This window comes from Camelus ferus, chromosome X (genome assembly GCF_009834535.1).
Source record: "Camelus ferus isolate YT-003-E chromosome X, BCGSAC_Cfer_1.0, whole genome shotgun sequence".
In the NCBI taxonomy this organism is placed as follows: domain Eukaryota; kingdom Metazoa; phylum Chordata; class Mammalia; order Artiodactyla; family Camelidae; genus Camelus; species Camelus ferus.
In genome coordinates this window covers 68364482-68388733 of record NC_045732.1, presented here as the reverse complement: position 1 = coordinate 68388733, position 24252 = coordinate 68364482, and the positions used below count along the sequence as shown (strand labels likewise).

The following is a 24252-nucleotide window of genomic DNA, read 5'->3' as shown; positions in this document are numbered from 1 at the left end:
GATCATTATATCTTGTATGCTGTTATGGAAGGGAACATTGTGCTAATAATGCCTAGGTATGTAAGATTTACTGTTTTTTTAACTAGTAAATAGCACTATCCACTTAGAATTCCAGAAACATCTACCTGGAAATCCCCATGGTGATTTTGCTGTGCAGTAAAATCTTGCACCTCAGTTCTTCCCTTGTTGAAGATACACAGTATAGTAAAGCATTTCTAATTTGGCCACAAATTGAGCACAGCCCTTGTCTAGCACGTTTATTTCGATGTTCTCTGCAATGAGGTGATAGTACAGATTCATGTAAAATTTGAAAAAAAACATCTGGTACAGTATCTGTCACACATACATGTTTAATAAATTATGGTTCCTTTCCCTTCAAAAGTATTTGGCTAATGAAATGTTAAGGGGAGTGACATTTAGTGTTCTTCCCAAAGAGAATAAATTGTGGGTCTCATTTTGCTCTAAGTATACACTTTGGGTTTCTAATTTCAAGATATGGACTAAACACATACTGTGTCTAGAAAATTAAGATAAGGAATTCTCCAAAGATGCAGCAAAAAAAGTTAAACCGTTAGATAGTATGAAATAAAATTTAAGATACATAAAGGATAAATGTAGAAGTTCCAAAATCCACCATGAAGGAGTTTAAGGAGGAGAGAATGGGACAAGAGACAATATTTGAAAAATTAGAGACTGAGAACTTCCATCTATTAAAAAAAAAGCATGATTCCCTGGGAAAAGGCTTATGAATTGCTAACCAAAAGTAAAATAATAATAATACAAAAATATGTCACTAGATGCATTATGGAGACATTTTAGAATTTAAGGATAAAAAGAAATTCTTAGAAACTGTCTGAGAGCAAAGGCAGATCACCTACAAAGCAGTGAGAGTCACAGGAAGATAATGGAGCATATTTTCAAAGTAATGAGGAAAAATAACTATAAATTTGAGGTTCTGTATTATATCAAACTATCATCCTAGCATGAAGATGGGATACTTAGAAAGTTTATTACCTCCAGATCTCTGAAATAGTTACTGGAGATTTTATTCCAAGAAGGAGATGAATTCAAACTGAAGTTGGGGATGGGGGTGGTAAGATGTAAGAACCTATGGTTAGGAAAAATATTAATAAAGTAAATCTAAATAAATACTGATCATTAAAAAATACCAGAAGTATTTTAAGTGACATCATGGAACTATAATTGGACACATTACTAACATAGGATGTAGAGGTACAAAGAGAATGAGGAAAGTGAATGATAAAGTTTTTTTGTCTTGTTGGGGGAAAGAATTTAAATATTTATAAGTTTTTAGAAACATATAGGTTTAAGTACATAGGTTAAAATTTTAGTGGTAACTACTAGAGAAGAATAGAAATAAAATGTGACTTACACACTCATTGACGAAAGAAAATGAGCAAAAATCTTGACCTGTGTAATACAAGTTAGGATTGGGACAAGACAGACAGAAACAAACCTGGATAAAGAGAAAAAAATTAAATAAAATGACAAGTAGAAGTTAAAAATAAATCAGTAACTCCAATAAATGTGAAAGGATTAAACCCTGATTAAAAGACAAAAACTAAAATAAAAATTGGAATAAAAATATCTATATGCTGTGCACAGTCGACATATCTAAAGCAAAAGGACATAGAAAATTTGAAAATAAAGCAGTGGGACTGCTGGTGGGAATGCAGTTTGGTGCAGCCACTGTGGAAAACAGTATGGAGATTCCTCAAAAGACTAGGAATAGACTTACCGTATGACCCAGGAATCCCGCTCCTGGGCATATATCCAGAAGGAACCGTACTTCAGGATGACACCTGCACCCCAATGTTCATAGCAGCATTATTCACAATAGCCAAGACATGGAAACAGCCTAAATGTCCATCAACAGATGACTGGATAAAGAAGAAGTGGTATATTTATACAATGGAATACTACTCAGCCATAAAAACCGACAACATAACGCCATTTTCAGCAACATGGATGCTCCTGGAGAATGTCATTCTAAGCGAAGTAAGCCAGAAAGAGAAAGAAAAATACCATATGAGATCGCTCATATGTGGAATCTAAAAAAAAAAAAAAAAAAAAACAAACAAAGCATAAATACAAACCAGAAATAGACTCATAGACATAGAATATAAACTTGTGGTTGCCAAGGGGGTGGAGGGTGGGAAGAGATAGACTGGGATTTCAAAATTGTAGAATAGATAAACAAGATTATACTGTATAGCACAGGGAAATATATACAAGATCTTATGGTAGCTCACAGAGAGAAAAAAGTGACAATGAATATATACATGTTCATGTATAACTGAAAAATTGTGCTCTATACTGGAATTTGACACAACATTGTAAAATGATTATAAATCAATAAAAAAAAGTTAAAAAAAAAGAGAAAGCAGTGGGAAGATATTATACAAATGCTTCCCAAAAAAGCTGGTTTAGCAATTCTAATACAGTATGAAATAAAATTTAATGCAAAAATGCATTAAAAAACAAAGATATTTTATATGGATAAATAGACAAATTGTACCACAATAATATAAAAGTCATGAAACTTACACATCTAAAAATATAGCTGTGAATATATAAAGTGAAAACTGATAAACTATAAGCGATGAATTGGCAAATCCACAACATATCCAGTAGGTGAAAAATAAGGGTATAAATGATTTGAGCAACATGATCAAGCTGTATTTCTGGGGAAGAGAGAAAACCGTTGTGTACAGCAGAGAAAATACATAAATGTACATGAAACATTTATAGAAATTGACTCTATTAGACTAGAAAAAAAATCTTTAAAATTTATATAGAGGTCATGCTCTGACCACAGTGAAATAAAGTTAGACATTAAGAGCAAAAAACATCAAATGTTTATATATTAAAATGTACATTTGTAAATAACTCTAGAGATAAAGAGGATATAGAACGGAGATGACAAACTACTAAATGCTAAACAACCTCATATCAAAACTCATTAGATACAGCCAAAAGCCATAGCCTTAATTTATCATAAAATTCGAGATACTAAAAATAAATGAACTAAATTGAAAAAATAATAGGAAATAAAGCAAGCACAAACAAAATAGAAGGAAAAACTTGATAAAGGTAAAAATAAAAATAAAACATGATCAAGGTCAAGGTAAGAGAAGGCACAAATAAAATCAATAAAATAAAAAATGATTATTACCATAAATACAATTAAAATTTTTAAATTGTAAGAAAACAATATCAATATATTTGAAACTGTAGATGCAATATACATTCCTCATGAAACTAAAAACATAATTTAATACACTTGTCCTGAGAAAGTAAGAAACCTAAGTGTATCAGTTACCATAGAAAGTTTTGAAACAATAAAGATCTCCATGGAAAAGCATTGGTTTTATGGGTGGTTTTATAAAGTTTTATTGATGAATTGTACCAAGTTTTTGAGCAGGTAATTCTCATTTTTTACAAACTGTTTCAGAACATTTTTATAAAGGGGAATTCAGTTTAACAGTGTTGATACCAAACCACCAAGGACATACACTGGAGTTAACTGTAGTTCAATATCATTTGTGAATGTAGAAGCAACAGTGTTAAATAAAATATTATCAAATCAGTCCAGAAGTATATTCAATAATATGATATTATGACCAAATAGATTTTACCCAAGGATTGCAAGGATGGTTCAGCATTACTGTAATTGACTACATTGATAGACTGAAAAAGAATAGATTGATAGATGCAGAGAAAACAGTCAATAAAATTCAATACTCATTCATTTTTAAAAAGAAAAAAAATTCTTAAACTAAGATTAAAAGGAAACTCTTAACTTGATGAAGCTGTCTACTTCATATAGGAAATACAGGACTGTGCAGGAAATGGCATACTTTGTGGTGAAACATCAGGAGCATTATCATTGACATCAAGAATAGATAAAGATACTCACAGTCACAAATACTGTTTGTTCTTATACTAAAGATCCCAGCCAATGCACTAAGTCTGGAAGAAAAAAGAGGTGTATGGATGTAATTTTAAAAAACAACATATTTTAGTCATTCACAAACCGTGTGATAATCTACTCAGAGAGCCTAAAAGAATCAAATGACAAATTACCAGAACTTAGAATGTTTGCACGTTAGCCAGATATGTGTTGCAAGCATCAATAATTTGCCTTTCTCTAAATCAGCAATAAAAAATTAAACATACAAGGGGAAAAAAATCCAGTTAACAATAGTGATAGCAGTAAAATTCATATTAGCAATCGAATTAACCCGTGAATAAACCCAACTAAAGATCTGTAAGACCTCTTTGCAATAATTTTGTAAAATACTATGAAATAATAAAAAGTTAATAAGTGATGTGAGAACTCAATGTTATATATAGGTGATTCTACTGAAATTTTACCTTTAAATTCAAATTAGTCTCATTCAAAATTCTTTGGGTTTTTTAAATGAAAATGACAAGCTGATTCTAAAATTCATTTAGAAAAGTAAATTTGTAAGTGTGATGAAGATGATTTTAAAAAGAACAAAAGTAGGTATATTTTCCTTACCAGTTTTGAAAATGTTATATAAGCCGTAGTGATGAAAAAGTGTGTTAATGGTGTGGGAACAGAGGAACGTTGAGAAATAGAGCCACATTTACATGAGAACTTTGAGATACCTCATTTTCTTCTGTCAAAGGCTTTCTAGTATTTCTGATATTAAAAGATCGTAATGTCCAAGAAGAGTGCATAGAGAGTTAGTTATTAGTACATTTCCAAAAGCAATAAAGCTACTTTAAATCATTCTTTCTTACACTCAAACTGGTACTTATGTTATTGGAACTTTCCATCTTTTCTCCAGATGTTGATTCTCATAGAAAAAATAAGAACATAACTGGCATTATACATTAAAGGAAGATCTTATCATTACTTAATGTCTCACTGATAACCAAAGTAATGTGTCTAAAATAAGATCATTTTGACCACTTTAATGGATGTTTGTTCTTATCTTAGGGACTGCAGTCATAGGTCCTCCTGGACCCCCTGGCTTTCCTGGGGAAAGGGGCCAGAAAGGTGATGAAGGTCCACCTGGAATTTCCATTCCTGGATCTCCTGGACTTGATGGACAGCCTGGGGCTCCTGGCCTTCCAGGGCCCCCTGGCCCTCCTGGCCCTCACATCCCTCCAAGTAAGCTATAGTTTTCTCTTGTTAAGGTCTATTATTGTTTTTGTTTTGTTTTCATTTTTAAGTAAATCTAGTTGAAGACTGGCATCATTCTTTGTGTTTCTGATAGCTAAGAGATTCTTCTGCTGTTTCTACTTTTTTTTCTTTTTTTTTTTTTATTGAGGTATAGTCAGTTTGCAGTGTTGTGTCAATTTCTTGTGCTATTTCTACTTTTGATTTTTGGTGATTCTTTGATACTTGTTTGCTCTTCAAATTACCACCAATATTATATCTTCCTTTTGCTTATAGGTATTTGTATTACTGCAGAGGAGTAATGGAAAATAGCTCTATTTTTCTAGCTTACCGGGCTTTGTTTTTGTTTAGTCTTCCAAATATTTTACAGTTGGCTTGCTATTGCTTTATCTTATCTCAGGTGGTGAGATATGTGAAGCAGGCCCTCCAGGCCCTCCAGGATCTCCAGGTGATAGAGGACTCCAAGGAGAACAAGGAATAAAAGGTTTGATCTCCATATTCATTCCTTCAATCTTTCATATCATAAGCAAAATCCCTTATATCATCAGCCACTCACTCCCATGGTCATACTCCAAGACCATCCATTACCAGTAATGCACACTTTCATAGTCTTGATTTCCTGAATCTCATTTTCTGATCACTATATCCTATCCTTCTAGCTCACTATATCTAATAACCTGACTCCAACATTACATCACAATCACTGAAACCTACCAACTTTGGCTGTCCCTCAACCTTTTGATGTCCTTTCTTCTTCTCTTAACCTAGCTTAAATTCCATGATCAATCATTATAATTAATCCCGTGCATAAACTCTTGATTCCTTTATCCTCCGCTCATGCCATTGTACTCCCTTGGAACAAAAGCACAGCCCTGAAAATTCCAAATTACCACTTCTTCTGAGCTTGTACCTTCTCTTCTCTCTTCAAACTTCTAGCACCTCCTCTTCCATTCTCATTTTAAGATTCTGGCTTTGCTTCCTCCCTCACTAACCAACTGAAGCAATAACAAGGGAACTTTCACAGATTGCCACCACCACTTTTTTCCACCTATTTGCATCTGTGCCCATATATTCTGCCTTCCTATTATTATAACTGCTCCTGTTTAAAGCAGTTCTTCTCTTTGTACAGTAGATTCCATTACCTCTTGTTTCCCCAAGATTTTGTTCCAGATATTCTTACCTCTCCCACATCATCAATTTTTTCCCTTTTACTGGATAATTCCCAGCAGTATACAAATAAGCCTTTTTCACTCATCTAAGAAATATCTTACCATGATCCCACTTCCCCTGCCAGATACTACTCTATTCCTCTGCTCCCATTTGCAGCAAAAATCCTCAAGAATTTTCTACTCACTATCTCTAGGCAATATCCTCTCATTTCTTTTAAACATACTCTAATCAGGACTTGACTCCCCACCCCATCCCTCCATAGAGGCTGCTTTTGTCAAAGTCACCAGCAGCCTATTCCCTGCTAATCCAAATATCAAGTCTCAGTCCTTTTTAAACTTGATTCTTCCATTCTTTAAATGCTTTCTTCATTTGGTTTTCAGTGTATTACATGCTCTGTTTTTCTTCATACCTCCCTGGAATATTATGTATATTAGACATAGGTATAGGTATAGATCTAGATATGTGTCTCTATATACTCTGTCTCTATATGTATATCTCTATATGTCTGTCTGTCTATCTGTAATCTCCCATGTAGCTACCATCTAAATCAAAATATCGAACTTTTCTAGGAATCTAGAAGACTCTTGTGCATCCTAGTCAGCAACTCCCAAAGATAACTACTCTTTTATCCTCTAATAGATAGTTTTCCTAACCTTAAACTTTGTGCTCTTTTATGTCTGGTTTCTTTTGCTTTAAGATTATATCTGTGAGATATATTCATGTTTTTGTTTGTAGCAGTATTTCTTTTTTTCCTGCTCTTTGGTATTTCATTATATGGATGTTCCTAAATACTCATTCTAATGTTAATGGACATTTGGTCTGGGGCTACTATGAATAAAGCTGCTATGAACATTCTTATACATATATTTTGTAGAACATAGGCATTCATTTCTGTTGTGTATATACCTCGGAATGGAATTGCTGGGTTATAGGGTAGGTGTAGATTTTGTTTCCATAGGTATCACCAAACCATTTTCCAAAGAAGCTTTGGTTTCCATTTCCCTCATGTTACTGATGATGAGCCTCTTTTTTTATAGTTTGTAGATTCTCTTTGTAAAGTACCTATCTTCTTCTATTTTTAATTGGGTTGTTGTTGATATGTATCACAAATATATTCCCCATTCTGTGACTATTTTACTTGTCTTTTCTTGAATAGAAGTTACTTATTAAAAGAAATCAAATATTAATATCCTCTTTTATGGTTGTGCTGTTTATATTCTGTTTCAGAAATCTTTGCTTGTCCCAAGGACCTGATACTATTCCTCTGTGTTTTCTTCTAGAAGCTTTATCATTTTGCCTTTTACATTTTGATCTTCGATCTGTCTTGGAGTCATCCTTGATTCCCCTCCTCTTTTGCATTCACATATGATCCATGAGAAAATCCCATTGGCTCTGCCTTCATATATGTGCAGAATCTAACCAGTTCTCATCATCTTCATTGGTGTCACTCAGGAATGAGCTACCATATCTCCTAGATCACTGCAGCAGTAGCCATTTACATGGTTACCCTGTTTCCATCCTTGCACTAAAATTCTATTCTTAACATATCAACCAGACTCATCCTTTTAAAATTTAAGTCATATCACATTGCTTCTCTGTTTAAATTCTTCTCCTAGATTCTCATGTATCTCACAGTAAAAGCCGTAGTCTTCATGATGGCCTATATGGTGTTTTATGGTATGCTACTTGTTACAGCCTGTTAATGGTCTGACCTGGTTCCCCTTCCTTACTCTGCTCCAGCAATCTGGTCTCCTTGCTGTTCCTTCTATATGCCTAACATGGCTATTCTTTCTGCCTGAACTGCTCTACAGTCATTATGCACGTGCCACGTCCTGTAAGTTTTTTTTTTCATCGTATCTTTTCAATGAAGTCTATCCTGACCACAGTATTTACAATTGCAACCTGCCACCCATCCCTGAGCATATCCAAGCCCATTTTCCCAGCCACTGGTAGAATGTGAGCACCGTGAAGGTATCAATTTTGTCGGTTTTGTTTATCATTGTGTCACAAACTGCTAGAGCTTTGGACATAGTAGGCACTCAGTAAATATTTATCAAATGAATTGATTCTAGATATAGGCTTCTCCAACTAGACTGTTAGGTAGGAATATTGTCCCTTAGTGATAACTTCTTTAGAACCTATCTAAAGAAGGTATATGTACCAGTTAGAGTAAAATTTGTTTTTGGTATGGCTTTCTCTAGGTGACAAAGGTGACACCTGCTTCAACTGCATTGGAACTGGTATTTCAGGGCCTCCAGGTCAGCCTGGTTTGCCAGGTCTTCCAGGTCCTCCAGGTAAAACATTCTGCTTCAGGGCAACTTTTAAAAATATTTTTAGGCTAGATATTAGTAAGCTTATAGTTTTAGAATGATGCTGGATTCTCATTTTATAGCTATTCATTCATATCCATAAATAATTAAATATGAAAAGTCACTATCTGCTATGAAATAAATTATGCTCTTGTTTCCAATACCTGAAGCCACCAACACTTTCTATTAAAGCATTTTGACAATATTATTCCAGGAAAAATCTCTTCCTTATTTTCCATATGGTGAGGAAAATAACTTATACAGAGTCAGACTTCTTTCTTCCAGAAAATTGGGGAAAATGTTCATAATGCCTGGCCCCTGAGTGTAGTTTCCAGTGGCAGAGATTCTAGTCATTAGGGATGTATCACATGTTGTCATTAAGAAACGGGGCTTCTACTCGAGTTTGGCAACCAACTGCCAATATTCCTCTTTCTTTTTTTTAAGTTTTAAAAATTAAAAAATATTTAAGTCTTTCTCTTTTTATATATAACTCTTCCTTCTCCATTTCCAATCAGAACCATATTTGATATCCATCAGACCCACAACTCTTTTACTCAGTCTCCTCTTGGGATAGCCTATTATATTTTCTTAAAATCACACTCTGTCTGCGTCAGTCAGGGCTGAGAATAGACACCAGATATCTTCCCTTTCTGTCTGGTGTATCTGCCAAAGGAACCAATTCATTTGGTGCTTGGAGATAGATTTTTAGCAAGTTTTATAGCTGCAAGTGAATCATCTAGCCTTGTACTTCCAGTCGAGTGGTTTTCAAACCTGGGAATGTGTCACAATTACTTATAGGGTTGTTAAAACTGAGATTGCTGGATCCCACCCCTCCCCCCCAAAATTTCTGATTCAGTAGACCTGTGGTAGATGGCCCAAGAACTAGCAACTCTAGCCAGCACCCAGGGGATGCTGATGCAGCTGGCCCAGAGACCCATTTTGAGAGCCACAGCTTTAGTAATATTTCCTCTAGTCTTTGAACACTAAGCATTTCTCCTAAACCAAACTTTAGGGAGTGACAAACCACAGAAAGAACTGATAATGATCTAGGAAAATGTTTAAGAACAAAGAAAAATATGCAAACTTTGTCCTTACTTCCTTTTCCCCTTGGCAGTGGGGTGGTGATAGGAGCCTGAGCACTTCTGTGCATAGTACTTGGTAGCTGTAAGCTCTGAGAGGCTGTGGAATTGGAAATACCTAAGGATACAATAATATATAACATGAAATGTTAGATTTACATAAAAGAAAGGATGATTTCCTCATTTTGAGAACATAAAATAGGAAAATTAAAATGTGACTTGTTAATTAATAAATGGGATTGAATGGCATTCTTACTTTAAAACTGACTTCCCGACTTGCTGATTTTTATATGAGGTTTGTCAGAAGTTCAGGCTTTAAGCTTACATTACTGTATATGTGTGTGCTTGTGTGTGTCTCTCTGTGTGTGTTAGGATCGCTTGGTTTCCCTGGACAGAAGGGTGAAAAAGGGCAAGCTGGTGCAACCGGTCCCAAAGGATTAGCAGTAAGTTTTGAGTATATTATAGAACAAAAGAAGTAGAAGAAAGCCATTTCACTTGGATTCACTTTGATTTTCACTTGCAGATATATGTAACAGAAATTTAGTTTTTCTATTAAATTGTGATTTATTTGATTCTTTCACTGTTGCTGACGCACATGTCTCACTGGACTCATAGCTTTGTATATTAAATGTTATTGGGTGGATTGATGGGATAAACTGGAAAAAGTGTTAGAAAAAAAGAAACTGATTTTCCTTTTCTCTTTCTTCTTTTTTCCCTCTTTACTTCCTTTTTTTCCCCCTCAGGGCATACCAGGAGCTCCAGGTGCTCCAGGCTTTCCTGGATCTAAAGGTGAACCCGGTGACATCCTCACTTTTCCAGGAATGAAGGGTGACAAAGGAGAATTGGGTTCCCCTGGAGCTCCAGGGCTTCCTGGTTTACCTGGCACCCCTGGACAGGATGGATTGCCAGGGCTTCCTGGCCCCAAAGGAGAACCTGTGAGTTGGTTCGATATTCTTGGTTTTGTGATGTCAAATTGTTACTTAGTGATGTTTCCTAGGATGGGCCTGGTGCTAAGGTGAACATCCAGTCAATGCTTAAAAGAATGTGATTATATATAGTAATGGTATATTGTTATTGACTACATGGTGTTTCTTTACAACTCTTTTCTCTCAGTGGTTTTATAAATTCCTTCTTCTTAACTCATTACTATATTGAGTTTTATTGGCTATGAATAGGCGGGCAGTAGATTAAGATGCTTATGGGTCAGTGTGATATTCCCCTTCTCTTACCCACGTCACCTTGTCTGGTTTTATTTAGACCTAACAACAGAAGTCTAATTTGGTTTTTATATATAGTAGGCTTAGAGATGAATGTGGGTAGATGACCATGTTAAATGAGCCACAGAGCCTAAAGATTGAATATAAATGAATAGGGTCTTATTTTGTGCATAACACACAACCCAGGATATTTAGGTAGAAAGTAGTATTTTATAAAATGTTAACTGGACTGTAAACTTCTTGGCTTATAATAGAATGTAAGCTTCATGAAGGCAGAGATTTTTGCCTATTTTTGTTCTTTGTGATATCACCAGCAGCTGGCACATAGTAGGGACTCAAAAATATTTGTTGAAAGAATGAATAACTGGAGTAATCACATATACCATCCTATAATAATGCACACTTATGTTGTTTTTAAGAACTATTTCTGGCTCTATCATTTTTCTGGTTGTATTTAGTAATAGCCACCTACAGGTAGCTGTTATATGTTTCTGTATTAAACTTTTCCCTTTTCAGGGTGGAATTGCTTTTAAGGGTGAAAGAGGTCCCCCTGGGAACCCAGGTTTGCCAGGTCTCCCAGGAAATAGGGGGCCTATGGGCCCTCTTGGTTTTGGCCCTCCAGGCCCAGCAGGTGAAAAAGGCATACAAGGTGTGGCAGGAAATCCAGGCCAGCCAGGAATACCAGGTGAGTGTACTATGGTTGTTTTGTTTTCAGTTTGGTGCTTAAAAGCAGAAATGTATTATCTTTTGGGCATTCTTGGCCTTCTTTCATGAGAGTTGTGTTTCCCTGGCCATTTATATTTTGGGCTTTTCCAAGCTCCTTAACAAGGAAACACAATGTATGTGTGTCTGTTTGTGTGTTTATGAGGGGCTTCTCTTTAAATTTTTTCTGTCTTTATTGTTACTATTGTTATTTTTAAGTACATGATTCATAGTGCAAAGTTTAACAAATAATTATAATGGAAACACACACTTAACTACCACTCATGTAAGAAACAGAACATTGCCAGCATCCTAGAAACCCCTGTCCTCCTCTCTCTGTCTTTTCCTGATCATAATCCCCTTCCATTTCTCCAACAAAGTACTTTAATTATACTTCTTTTTGAACTTCATATTAATGAAATTATAGGATAAGTATCTTTATATAATATATTCATCTTCATTGCTGTATAGTATTCCAGTGTGTGTCTGTGTGTGAGAGAGACAGTTGATTTATCCATCCTATTGTTAGTGGACAATTGGGTTATTTATAGTTCAGGCCTATTATGAATAATGCTTCTATGTACATTCTTGTATACATATCTTGGTATACATGTGCACACACTGCTCTGTGACAAGAATCAGCAGACTACAGTTCAAAGATCAAATTTGGCCCCTCATATGTTGTCATAAGTGAATGTTTTATTTGAACACATCCACACCCATTCACTGTTGTCTATGGTGGCTCTGCACTACTACTGCAGAGTTGAGTAGGTGCTACACAGACCATATGGCCCACAAAGCCCAAAGTATATACTGTCTGATCCTTTACAGAAAACATTTCCCAGTCACTGGGCTACAATGTATTTCAGATTAACATTTTTGACCCGTAGAATAAATGCATCTTTAGCTTTGCTAGATAACTCCAAACTATGTCCAAAGCAATTATACCAGTTTACACTCCCGCCAGCAGTATTAGAGATTTATTATTGCTCTGAATCCTCATGAACATTTTTATTGTCAGACTTCTATGTTTTTCCAATCTGTTGAGTATGATATATCTCATGACAGTTTTATTTTGCATTTCTCTGATTACGTTGTTTAGCAGCTTTTCATATGTTATTGACCATTTGAATTTCCATTTGTGAAATGTCTGTTCAAGTGTTTTGACCATTTTTCTGTTGGATTGTTTCTTTTTCTTATTGATTTAAATATATATATATATATATATATATATATACATATATATATATTCTGTGTATTAGTTCTTTGTTAGCTATTTATTTTGCAAAATATTCATTCACTATGGCTTGCCATTTTCAACTCTATGATGTCTTTAATGAATAGAAATCAGTTTGAATGTAGTCAAATTTATCAATCATTTCTCTCATGGTTAGTGCTTTTTATGTCATGTTTGAGAAATCTTTGTTCTGAGCCTATTTCAAGTTCCTATTTCAATTAACGAGAAGTAGGTGTATTTGATTTTTGCACACATAAAACCTTAAAGTACTGTTAGTTAACCAAAGAGAAATATTTTTCTTTTGACCTACATTTTTAAAATATTTTTATAGGTGCCATCTTCATGGAAACTCTTAAAATTGACATCTACTTTTTCTCTTTGAAATTTCATCCGTCAGTTTGGTGTCTTCCTTGAATATATACTATAGGATTATTTTTCTTGTGGATTTTTATTAGTTTGCATTTTCAAAAGATTGTAGAAACTTTCTCTTCTTTCTGTGTTTTAATTAATGGAGATCTTTAGTCAAGTGACCACTGCTCATTCACTATTAATTCCTACTTGTTCTTAGGTCCTAAAGGTGATCCAGGTCAGACCATAACCCAGCCAGGGAAGCCTGGCCTGCCTGGCAACCCAGGCAGAGATGGTGAAGTAGGTCTTCCAGGTATGTGAGGAATGCGTTTGACCACGTTTTCAGCACTTCTTGGCTTCTTTCTTTGGCTTCTTCCAAAAAACTGCTGTTTCTCCATAGGTGAACCTGGACTCCCAGGCCAGCCAGGTTTGCCAGGAATACCCGGTAGCAAAGGAGAACCAGGTATCCCTGGAATTGGGCTTCCTGGACCACCTGGTCCCAAAGGTATGTAGGATTGGGTAGCAAGCAAAGTAAGTTTTCTGGCTAGTGTGATGTTATTTTTGATATAGTTCACGCAGCAAATAAAATATATTAATTGTCCTTTTTTGCTGTGTACTATAAACAATGTAAATGAAAAATCACAGCATGCATGCACTATAATTTCATTGTCCTTATCTAAAACATTCCAGACAAGAAAATATCTAAATCATAGATACGCAAAAATGATATATAAGCTTCATAAATCACAGTATTTATTGTCTTTTGAGTTTACCATTGTATTTTCAGGGCTCAGAAGAGTTCCTGGCACATAGTAAGCACTCAATAGATATTTGTTGAATGAATGGATTGTATTAAACAGAAAACAGATTTATAGTACACATATATCCAAGTAATGTTTTATCCTACATCATATCCTCTTGATTTAGTGAAATTTTAGGGTTGTTGCTTCAGTTCTGCTTAATTCCTCACAGGATTGTTTCTCATGAATAGCAAGTGTGTGCATTGGTCTGAGATCAGTGCTTAAACATGCCCTTACTCATTCATACTAAATGACTTCAAAAGAGTCAAATTTGATTTTATGTGTATACATGTGTATAATATCTGCAGCTGTTTTTAAGTCATTTCCAGAATTATGTGGTAGGTCTTTATCATGCCATATCCAGTTATAAGCAGAAGAAAAGTTTTTCTGTGTTTTCGTGTGGGGTTCATTCCTTAAGTTTAGTTCTATATCATTGGTAATAGCTTTTGTTTTCTTTTAGAGGAGCATATCTTCCACACACATTAGCCCTACATGAAAGCGATAGGACCATAAGGTGATTGAGAGGGAGGGAATATTAGGTATCTGGAGTGTCACTGCAGTTTTAACGTCTTACCATAGTCACTAGGCATGATTAGAGAGTGTGAAAATGTGGGTTTGGGAGTTTGGATATCTTTCTTAATCTCTTTGGAGATTAAAAAAAAAACATGATTTTACAGGTTTTCCTGGAATTCCAGGACCTCCAGGAGCACCTGGGATACCTGGAAGAATTGGTCTAGAAGGTCCTCCTGGACCACCAGGCTTCCCAGGACCAAAGGTCTGAGATATTTTAATTTATTCTTTCTTCTTTTTCTATCTCCCTTATCTTCCTTAGCCTTCTGTATTTTGACTTAGACATCATCCCAATTCTTCACTGTATAAATAAAACACAACTGATTGTGTTTTCATTTATAAATATTTAACTCCAGTTTTCAATAGTCCAAGAGGTCAAATTGGAAGCAAAAAAAAAAAAGTTTCTGAACCTGCTTTAGAGTGACCAGTTATTTTTATTTGATGAGATGAGATGAAAGAATACAATCCTCAGTTCCCCCTGTGCCATTCCATTTACTCTCTGTCCATGTCTGTGTGATGATCGGTTGAAATAGTGTTGAATATCATGTCGAGAACTTTTCGTGCTGTTTTCCTCTGTCCCAAATGCATCAAATGCATAATGTAAATTACTGCTATTGACTTAGTAATAATAATAATAATAATAATAATAATAATAATAATAATAATAATAATAATAATAATAATAATAATACTGTGTATGAGTTGGTGTCCATTCCTTTTACTATATTTTGGCTAATCCAAAATTTTCCTTAGTCAACCTTCAGCAAACTGCTGTGGTATGAGTAGTTTTCCTAACTGTTCCTGTATTTCCTCTGTGCTTAATTAATTTAAACTTCCTGTATTTCCATCATTACTACTTTTTTCTCCATGGGAAGAACAGTTGACCATGACCCCGACTCTCATGAGAAATCACTTCTCTATTGATTAACTTTTTATTTTACTGTGAACCTTCTCAAATGAACAAAAAAGTAAAAGGAATAATACAATGAACTTTCATATATCCATCAGATTCCAAATTATCAAGATTTATCATATTTGCTTCATCTATTCCTTTTTCTTTGCTGAAGTATTTTAACCCAGATCTCAGTATTCTGTTATTTCACCTATAAATAATTCAGTATTTTAGTAAATGGACATTTTATATAAAACCCACAATACCATTATCATACTTAGTCAAATTTAAAATCGTCATCTAATACCCAGTCTGTTATCACATTTCCTCACTTGGGTTCTTTAATCTCATGCTCTCTCAGTTATGTCTTTCTTGTCCTGAAACCAGACCAAATAATTAAATTTGTTATACTAAGCCGTGTTTCCCATCCTTCCAGCTGTTCTGTCCTGCATACCAATTACTTTTCATTTAATTATCCTACTCCCTCTCTCATAAGGAGGAAAATATTACCTTGTATTTTCTGCTTTAAATTCTCTCTGGTAAACAGTAAACACCAGAAAAGTCATGGGAGTTTTTCTTGTGTTTTGTCATGTGTATACATCAGGGAGAACCAGGATTTGGACTACCTGGGCCACCTGGGCCTCCTGGACTCCCAGGTTTCAAAGGAATACTTGGTCCAAAAGGGGACCGTGGTTTCCCAGGACCTCCAGGTCCTCCAGGACACGCTGGCTTGGATGGGCTCCCTGGACCAAAAGGTATGGAGGCTGTTGCTACTTCTCAATTTGCTTTTTTAACTTTTATAGAAATTGAAACTATTGGAGAAGTTTATTAGGTGGATGTCCAATTAACTAGAAAGCCTATGCTGCCACTCTGTCACTGTTTTTTTTTTTAAATTCTCCACTGGTATTTTTTGTGTGTTTTATTTCATTGTTATGGATGCTACAATTATATACGTATAAAAGTAACACTTTTACAAGTCTTCCCTGTACCCAGTCTCCATCCACTATGTTCCTCCCCATCCCATATATAGCTATTTTTTAGTTATGTATTTATCCTTCTCGTGTTCCATCATAAAAGTACAAGCCAATAAGAATATATATATGTATATTTTACTTCCTACTTTTCTCAAAAGATAGAGTACTACCTTTTGACTGTTTGTACTTATTTCCCTTAACTTAATATCCTAGAGATCACTCCGTATCAGTACATAGGGATCTTGACTTTAAAAAATAGCTGCCTAGTATTGAATTGCTTGGGTATGCCATAGTTTATTCTGCCAGTTGCTAATTGCTACATTGAGTTTTTGACAATCTTTTCTTATTAGAAATAATGCCACAGTGAATAATCTTGCATACATATTATTTCATATGTCTACAAGTATAAGAATAGAGTAATAAAAATAGATTTTCTGAATTAAAAGGTAAATGCATTTCTAGATTCCTCGCCATTTGCACCATTTTACACTCCCAGAAACAATGTGTAAGCGTGCTTATTTCCCAATAGCCTTGGTAAATGAATATGTGGACAAATTCTTAGATTTTTGACAACCTGTTGGAAACAAATAGGTATCTCAGTATAGTTTTTCAATATTTTATTATGAAAAAATTTTAAACACACAAAAATTAATGAGACTTGTACAGTGAAAACCCATATATCCACCACCTAGATTCTAAATCAATTAACATTTTAGCTCTCTGCCAACATTTTATTTTTAAAAAATTTTAATATATGGCAAAGTAGAAAGAATTTTCTAGTAACTAGTATATACCCATCATTGATATTGTACTATCAACACCTTACTGTGCATGATTTGTCATATATCTATGCATCCCTTTCTCCTTTCATTGACTTATTTTTGATGCATTTCAAAGTAAATTGCGACAGCAGTACATATCTCCCTAGATACTGCAGCATGTATGTCATCAACTACAGTTCTATGGTTGTTCTTTTTCTTTTGATAAAAACATTCACAGTAAATGAGATGCACAAATCTTAAGGGTACATTTGCTGGATTTTGACAAATGCATACTCCTGTGTAACCAAACCCCTATCAAGATAGAATCCCAGAAATTTCCCTTTGCCATTTTCTTAGTCCTTATCCCAACATCCACAGTGGTAACTATGCTATAATTACTTTTTTCATCATAAATTATTTCTATCTGTTTAAAAAAATCCATATGGTATCATACAGCATGTACTTTCTTTGAAAGACTTCTGTCACTCAGACTGTTGTTTTTGAGATTCATTCATGTTGTTTTGTTATCAGTAGTTCTTTTATCTTTTGACTGAGCATTTCATTGTATAAATATACCAACGTTTATATATCTAATCTCTGTTGATAGACACCTGGACTGTGTCAAGTTTTGGGCTATTATGAGTGAAGCTGTTAAGAACATTCTTTTACAAGGTTTTTTTTTAAATGGATATATGCTTTCATTTTGCTTGGGTAAATACCTAAGACTAGAGTTGTTGGGTCAGAAGATAGGTTTATGTTAGTTCTATACGAAACTACTGGACTTTTTTCAGGGAAACCTTGTACAACGTTGGTAACAAATGTAAACTGGTACAACCACTGTGTAAAACAGTATGGAAGTTCACCAAGAAACTAAAAATAGGACTACCGTATGATCCAGCAATTCGACTCCTGGGTATATATCCAAAGAAAATGAAAACACTAACTGGAAAAGATTTATGTACCCCAGTGTTCATAGCAGCATTATTTATAATAAGTAAGATATGGAAGAAACCTAAGTGTCTATCAGCAGATGAATGGATCAAGTTGTGCGTGTACACACACAAACACACACACACACAGAGGAATACTATTGAGCCATAACAAAGAACAAAATTTGCCATTTGCAACAACATGGATGGACTTGGAGGGTATTATGCTTAGTAAAATGTCAGACAGAGAAAGACAAATATTGTATGATAATCATTTATATGTGGAATCTAAAAATTAAAACAACTAGTGAATATAACAAAGAAGAAGCAGACTCACAGATATAGAGAACAAACTAGTGGTTACCAGTGGGGAGAGGGAAGGGAAGAGGGACAATATAGGGGTAGGGGATTCAGAGGTACAAGCTACTATGTATAAAATAAATAAGCTACACAAAGATATATTGTATAGTGCAGGGAATATAGCCAGTATATTATAATAACTATAAATGGAGTGTAACCTTGAAAAATTGTGAATCACTGTTATACACCTGAAATTTATGTAATATTGTAAATCAACTATAACTCAATAATAAAACAAGAAACTACTACACCATTTCCTAAAATAGTTATTTTCTGACCAATACAGTATGAAAGTTTTAGTTGTTCCACATTCTCTCCAACATTTGGTGTTATCAGTCTTTTCATTTTTGAATTTTGGTAGATGTATTGGTAATGTATTTTGATTTTAGTTTCCATTTCCTTGATGACTAATGATGTGGAGTTCTTTTACATGTACTGGTAGGTTATTTATGCAGTAAAATATTTTCCCACTTTAAAATGTGGGTTGTTTCTCTTTTTATTGTTAAATTGGAAGTGATTTTTACATATCCTGCATACTAGCCCTTTGTCAAATATATGTTTATGAGTATTTTATCCCTGTCTGGCTTACCTATTCATTTTCTTATCAGTATATTTTGATGAAAAAAGTTTTAATTTTATTGATGTTTCATTTATCATTTTTTATCAATTTTCTCTTACATGATTATTATATTCTGTGTTTTGTCTAAGAAAATGTTCCCTGTCCCAGGGTTGCAAAGATACTCAGTTTTATTTTTTAAGTTTTATAGTTTAAGCTTTTATGTTTAAGATTATCATCCATCTCAAATAATTTTTCCTCAGCATCATTTGTTTATATAGCTGCCTCCACATTGGATTATTTTGGTGTCTGTGTCAAAAATCAAATGACTATATATGTGTGGGTCTGTTTCTGTGCTGTCAGTTCTACTTACCCATTTTACTTTCCTTAAGTCAGTACCTACTGTTTATATTACAGTAGTTTTCTAGTAAGACTTGATGCCAGGTAATGTAAGTCTTCTAACTTTGTTCTTTTTAAAACATTTTTTTGGATTTATTAGATACTTTGCCTTTACTCTCGGGGTAGTTTAAATTTGTATTTCCATTATCAGTGAAATTAACCATCTTTTCATATGTTTAAGGGATATAAATATTTTTTCCTGTAAACTGCTCATGTCCTTTGCTCATGTCTTTACTGGTTTCTTCTATCCCCTTGATTTTGATTCCTCCATATATATATATATATATATATATATATATATATATATGAATAGCTGGTTTGGCAGTTGTTTTTGTTTTTTCCTTTCTGGTTTGCAGGGAAGTAGACTCTCCTGGTCAACGTTTTGGCCCCCAGAGGATAATTTGATCAGCCCCATACTCCTGAAACATGTTGGATTGATTCCCATTAAAGCAATGAGACATCATAGCCCAATTTAACCAGGCTATATTCTGCCAGCAAAAGCCCCGAACTAGCCCGATACAAATTCTTCTCAGATAAGCTCCTTTAAAAATACCTTTCTGTAGTCAAGTAAACAATTATGGCCAGCTATAAACTGTCGTTTCCCATCAGTTATCTCCATGGGGGATATCTTGGACCTATGACCCCAAAACTTGCAGATAGACACATTCCAAATGATAAGTTACATGGCAAATAGTTTCCATGTGGAAATTACTCACTTATTATACTTTGTTTACAAAAATATCCTTGAGACAGAGGTTTGGGAAGGAAGAGGGTTGAAGCCTGTTTTTAACATCAACTCTTTATCACACATTTGCTTAACCTGTGAAAGGAAATATAGGATCCCCATATCCTAATGGAAATCATTCTCAAATATTAAAACCCCAGTATTGTTCCTAAGGTGCTAAAAGAAAAAGAATTTGGGATTTTCTGCCATGGAATTCCTTCATTTCTTAAACATTTGTTGTATTTCTATTTTATGCCAGTTACTACTTGAATCACTAGAACCACAAAGGCATGTACTCTGCTCTTGAAGAGCTCAGATTGTTCTCTACTATAAAAAAAATCTAGGTGGCATCACTACGATACCAGTTATCTCAATAGGGTACTTTTATGAATTCATATCACTAATGTTTTGGACCAATAAACCACAGTCAAAATTTAGCAATCAGATCACAGTAAAAGTTCACCCAACCATATGCACTTATACCAGTGGCTGGGTATGAGAACTTTGTAACTAAAGTGTAAGAGAGATTGATAAAACATTTTCAAGGCAACATAGTGACCAATAAGGAATTAAGAAGGCTAATATCCATCAGGAAACCACTAATATGAGGAAGGAAATGTGCTTAAGATTGAACATTAGAATCATTAAACAAAAAAGAAAAAAAAGGATGATTTTAGAAGCATTTAATTTACCTCATATGTTACTTTTGTTCAGGGCCTTCATCTAAAGTACCGTGGGGAGGCTTCATGTAGGAGGTGACATTTGAACTGAATCTTCAGGGAAGGATGTTCCAGGTAGCAGAAATAATGTGAAAAAGTATCATTGTGACAAATAGAATGGTGTGTTTACAAATATTGAAAGAAATAACAAATAAAATATAATTTGCAAAAAATCAATGTCATATCTATAAATTAATAAAATGAAATGTGCCTAATGTATTTGTGGAAAAATTAGAACACTGTTATTAACAATTTGAAAAACGGTAGAATTAATTAGTTGATAAATCATATGTGTAGATGGGAAGACTCAATGATGTCAACTCTCCCCAGATTTGTCTGTGTATATAATGCATTTTCAATGAAAATTCAAGTACGAATTTTTTTTGGACTTGATATAACTGATTCTGACACTTAATATTTAGCAAACATACTAGAACATATTACAAAATCATGGTAATTATACTTTGTGAACCAGTGCTGGAACAGACAAGTAGACCAACATGGTAGAAAGAGTTCAGAAACATTCTCATATATATACATAAATCTGGTATTTCACAGAAATACCATCATTAACCAGGAGGGAAAGAATAGATTCTTTAAAAATGGCATTGAGTAAATGGTCACAACTAAATGAATCTCCAATGCAAAATATATTTTTAAAAAGGAATTAAAATAATAAACATGAAAATAAAAAATTTAAATATTATGAGGAAATGTGGAAAACAGGGAAAAGTAGGTTTTTTTGACACCAACTTTGATAGTTCTCTTTAATAAAGATTTAATAAAAGTACAAAATTATAAATACAAAATTAGGATATTGTAATGCCCAACATCAGGTTGTCTTCAGTCCAGCTAGACTTTTCATCAACTACCATGGGCCATACTTGGCACTGGCTTCATTTAGAAGAATGCAAGGATAGGATGTACAGTATTCCAGCAGAGCAGTGTCAGGATTTTCTCTTCAGCATAACTCTTCAACATTGACAGTTATAGAACATTATACACAACAAGAGCCAAAAACATAGTCTTTTCAAGTGCACATGGAACATTCACCATGATACATCATAATCTGGGCCCTAAAAAATTTTGGCTAATTAAATAGTATTGAAATCACACAGCAGATTCTCTTACCATAACAGATTTAACAAGAAATCAGTATAGGAAGCTATCTGGGAAAATTCTGACATACATGAAAAATAACCAAAACACTTCTAAATAACTCATGGATCAAAGGGGAAATCACCAGGAAAGCTAGAAAGTGTTTTGAAGTAAACAAAAATGAAAATAAAACATATCAAAATGTATAGGCTGCAGATATAGAAGCAATTGGAAGAAAAATCATATGTGAAAAGCTATTATTAGAAAAAAGAACAATCTCAAATAAATTATCTAACTTTTTACCTTAAGAAATTAGACAAGGAAAGTGAAGTAAAAAGAAGGCAATCAAAAGATAGAGCAAAATATCAATAAGAACAGATATTAATGACATTGAAAACTGACAAACAATAGAAAATCCTCTGAGACCAAATTAGTTTCTTTGAAAAGATCAACAAATTGGATACACCTCTAGCCAGGCCAACCAGGAAAAAAGGGAAGAGACACATATTATCAATATTAGGAATAAAAGAGGGGATCATCATTACAGATCCTACAGGTATTGAAACACTAATAGGTGAGTATGGAGAAACAACTGTATGACCATAAATCTGACAACTTAGATGAAATGGATGAATTTCCTAATAGATACAAACTATTGAAACTAACTGAAGAAGAAATAGATAATCCAGATATTTATTAAAGAAACTGATTTTGTAGTTAAAATCTTATAAACAAAGAAAACTACAGGTCCAGATGGCATCACTGGTAAATTCTAACAAACATTTAAAGAAGCAATAACACCAGTTCCACACAGTCTCTTCCCCAAAATAGAAGATTCCAACTATTGTAAGAGGCCAGCATTACCCTGATGTCAAAACCAGGCAAAGACATAAGAAAACTACAGACCAGTATCTCTCGTGAACATAGATGTAAAAATACTCAAAAAAAAAATAGCAAATGAATTTCAGCAATATATAAAAAAGTTTATTTTCAGAATACAAGGCTGATTTGAAATCCAATGTAATTTGCTATATCAGCAGTCTGAAGAAGAAAAACTAGATTATCATCTCAGTAGATGTTGAAAATTATTTGCCAAAATTCAACATTCATTCTGAAAAAATACTCCCAGGAAATTAGAAATAAAAGGAAACTTCCTTAGCTTAATAAAGGACATTTACAAAAACTTGATTGATTATATTTAGTGCTGAAAGACTGATTTTCTTGAAAGATATGAAACAACACAAAGATGTCCTTTCTTACCACTCCTTTCCATTACTGTCCTGGAAGTCCTATAAGGCAATGAAGGTGCTGTAAGGCAAGAAAAAGAAGAGGCGTACAGAATGGAAAGGCAGAAATAAAATTGTTGTAATTCATATATAACATGATTTTTTACGTAGAAAAATAATTTGAAAAAGGAGTACAGAGTTGAACGATTCATAGTATTTAATTTCAAAACTCAATATAAAGACGCAGTAATTAAGATAGTGTCGTATATGTGAAATTATAGACACATAGATTAATGGAACATAACAGGGAGTCCAAAAAAGAGACCTGCACAATTTGATTTTTTACAAAGTTGCAAGGGCAATTTCAATTAAAAAAAATAATCTTTTAACAAATAGTGCCAAATTAACTGGGCATCCATATGTAAAACAAAACAGAAAGATGATCCTTGGTCCATACTTCATACATACCTTGTACAAAAAAAACACCGAAAGTGATAAAAATTTTAGAACAGAGGCAGGCAAAGATTTTCTATAAAGGGCCAGGTAGTAAATATTTTAGTCTTTGAGGGCCACCTGTGGTTTCTGTCACATGATCTTTTTTTCTATCTCTCTCTTTTACAACCTTTAAAAATATAGATACCGTTCTTAGCTCACAGGCAATTAAAAAACCAGCCAACAGGTCAAATTTAGCCCACAGGGAGTATTGTATTGTCCCTTTTTTTAGACAAAAGCATAAGAGGAAATCTCTGTGATCCATAGGGAAGAGTTGTTAGATACAACACCAAAGGAACAATCCATAAAAGAATAACATTGTTTTATATCATTTATCTGACAAAGGACTTCTAACCAGAATATATAAACTCTCAAAAGTTAATAATAAATAAACAAATTTAAAGAATATAATTGGAAATATGGACAAAAGTTTTAAACAGATTTTTCACCAAAGCAGATGTCTGAATGGCTGATAAGCAGGTATAAAGATTCTTAATTAGTCACCTAGGAAATGCAA

General features: G+C 34.0%; 1 protein-coding gene across 4 annotated transcripts in view; it reads left to right on the top strand.

Annotated features, from left to right (window-relative positions):
• Nucleotides 1-24252, top strand: part of COL4A5 (collagen type IV alpha 5 chain) — a 196294-nt gene that overhangs the window by 116875 nt on the left and 55167 nt on the right. For all 4 annotated transcript variants that reach the window (XM_032476034.1, XM_032476035.1, XM_032476033.1 and 1 more), the window contains exons 20-29: nucleotides 4991-5164; nucleotides 5574-5657; nucleotides 8545-8637; nucleotides 10104-10174; nucleotides 10475-10666; nucleotides 11465-11633; nucleotides 13456-13548; nucleotides 13636-13740; nucleotides 14713-14810; nucleotides 16102-16252. In XM_032476034.1, the coding sequence (XP_032331925.1) occupies nucleotides 4991-5164; nucleotides 5574-5657; nucleotides 8545-8637; nucleotides 10104-10174; nucleotides 10475-10666; nucleotides 11465-11633; nucleotides 13456-13548; nucleotides 13636-13740; nucleotides 14713-14810; nucleotides 16102-16252 (1230 nt within the window). The remainder of the gene's footprint in view (nucleotides 1-4990; nucleotides 5165-5573; nucleotides 5658-8544; nucleotides 8638-10103; nucleotides 10175-10474; nucleotides 10667-11464; nucleotides 11634-13455; nucleotides 13549-13635; nucleotides 13741-14712; nucleotides 14811-16101; nucleotides 16253-24252) is intronic.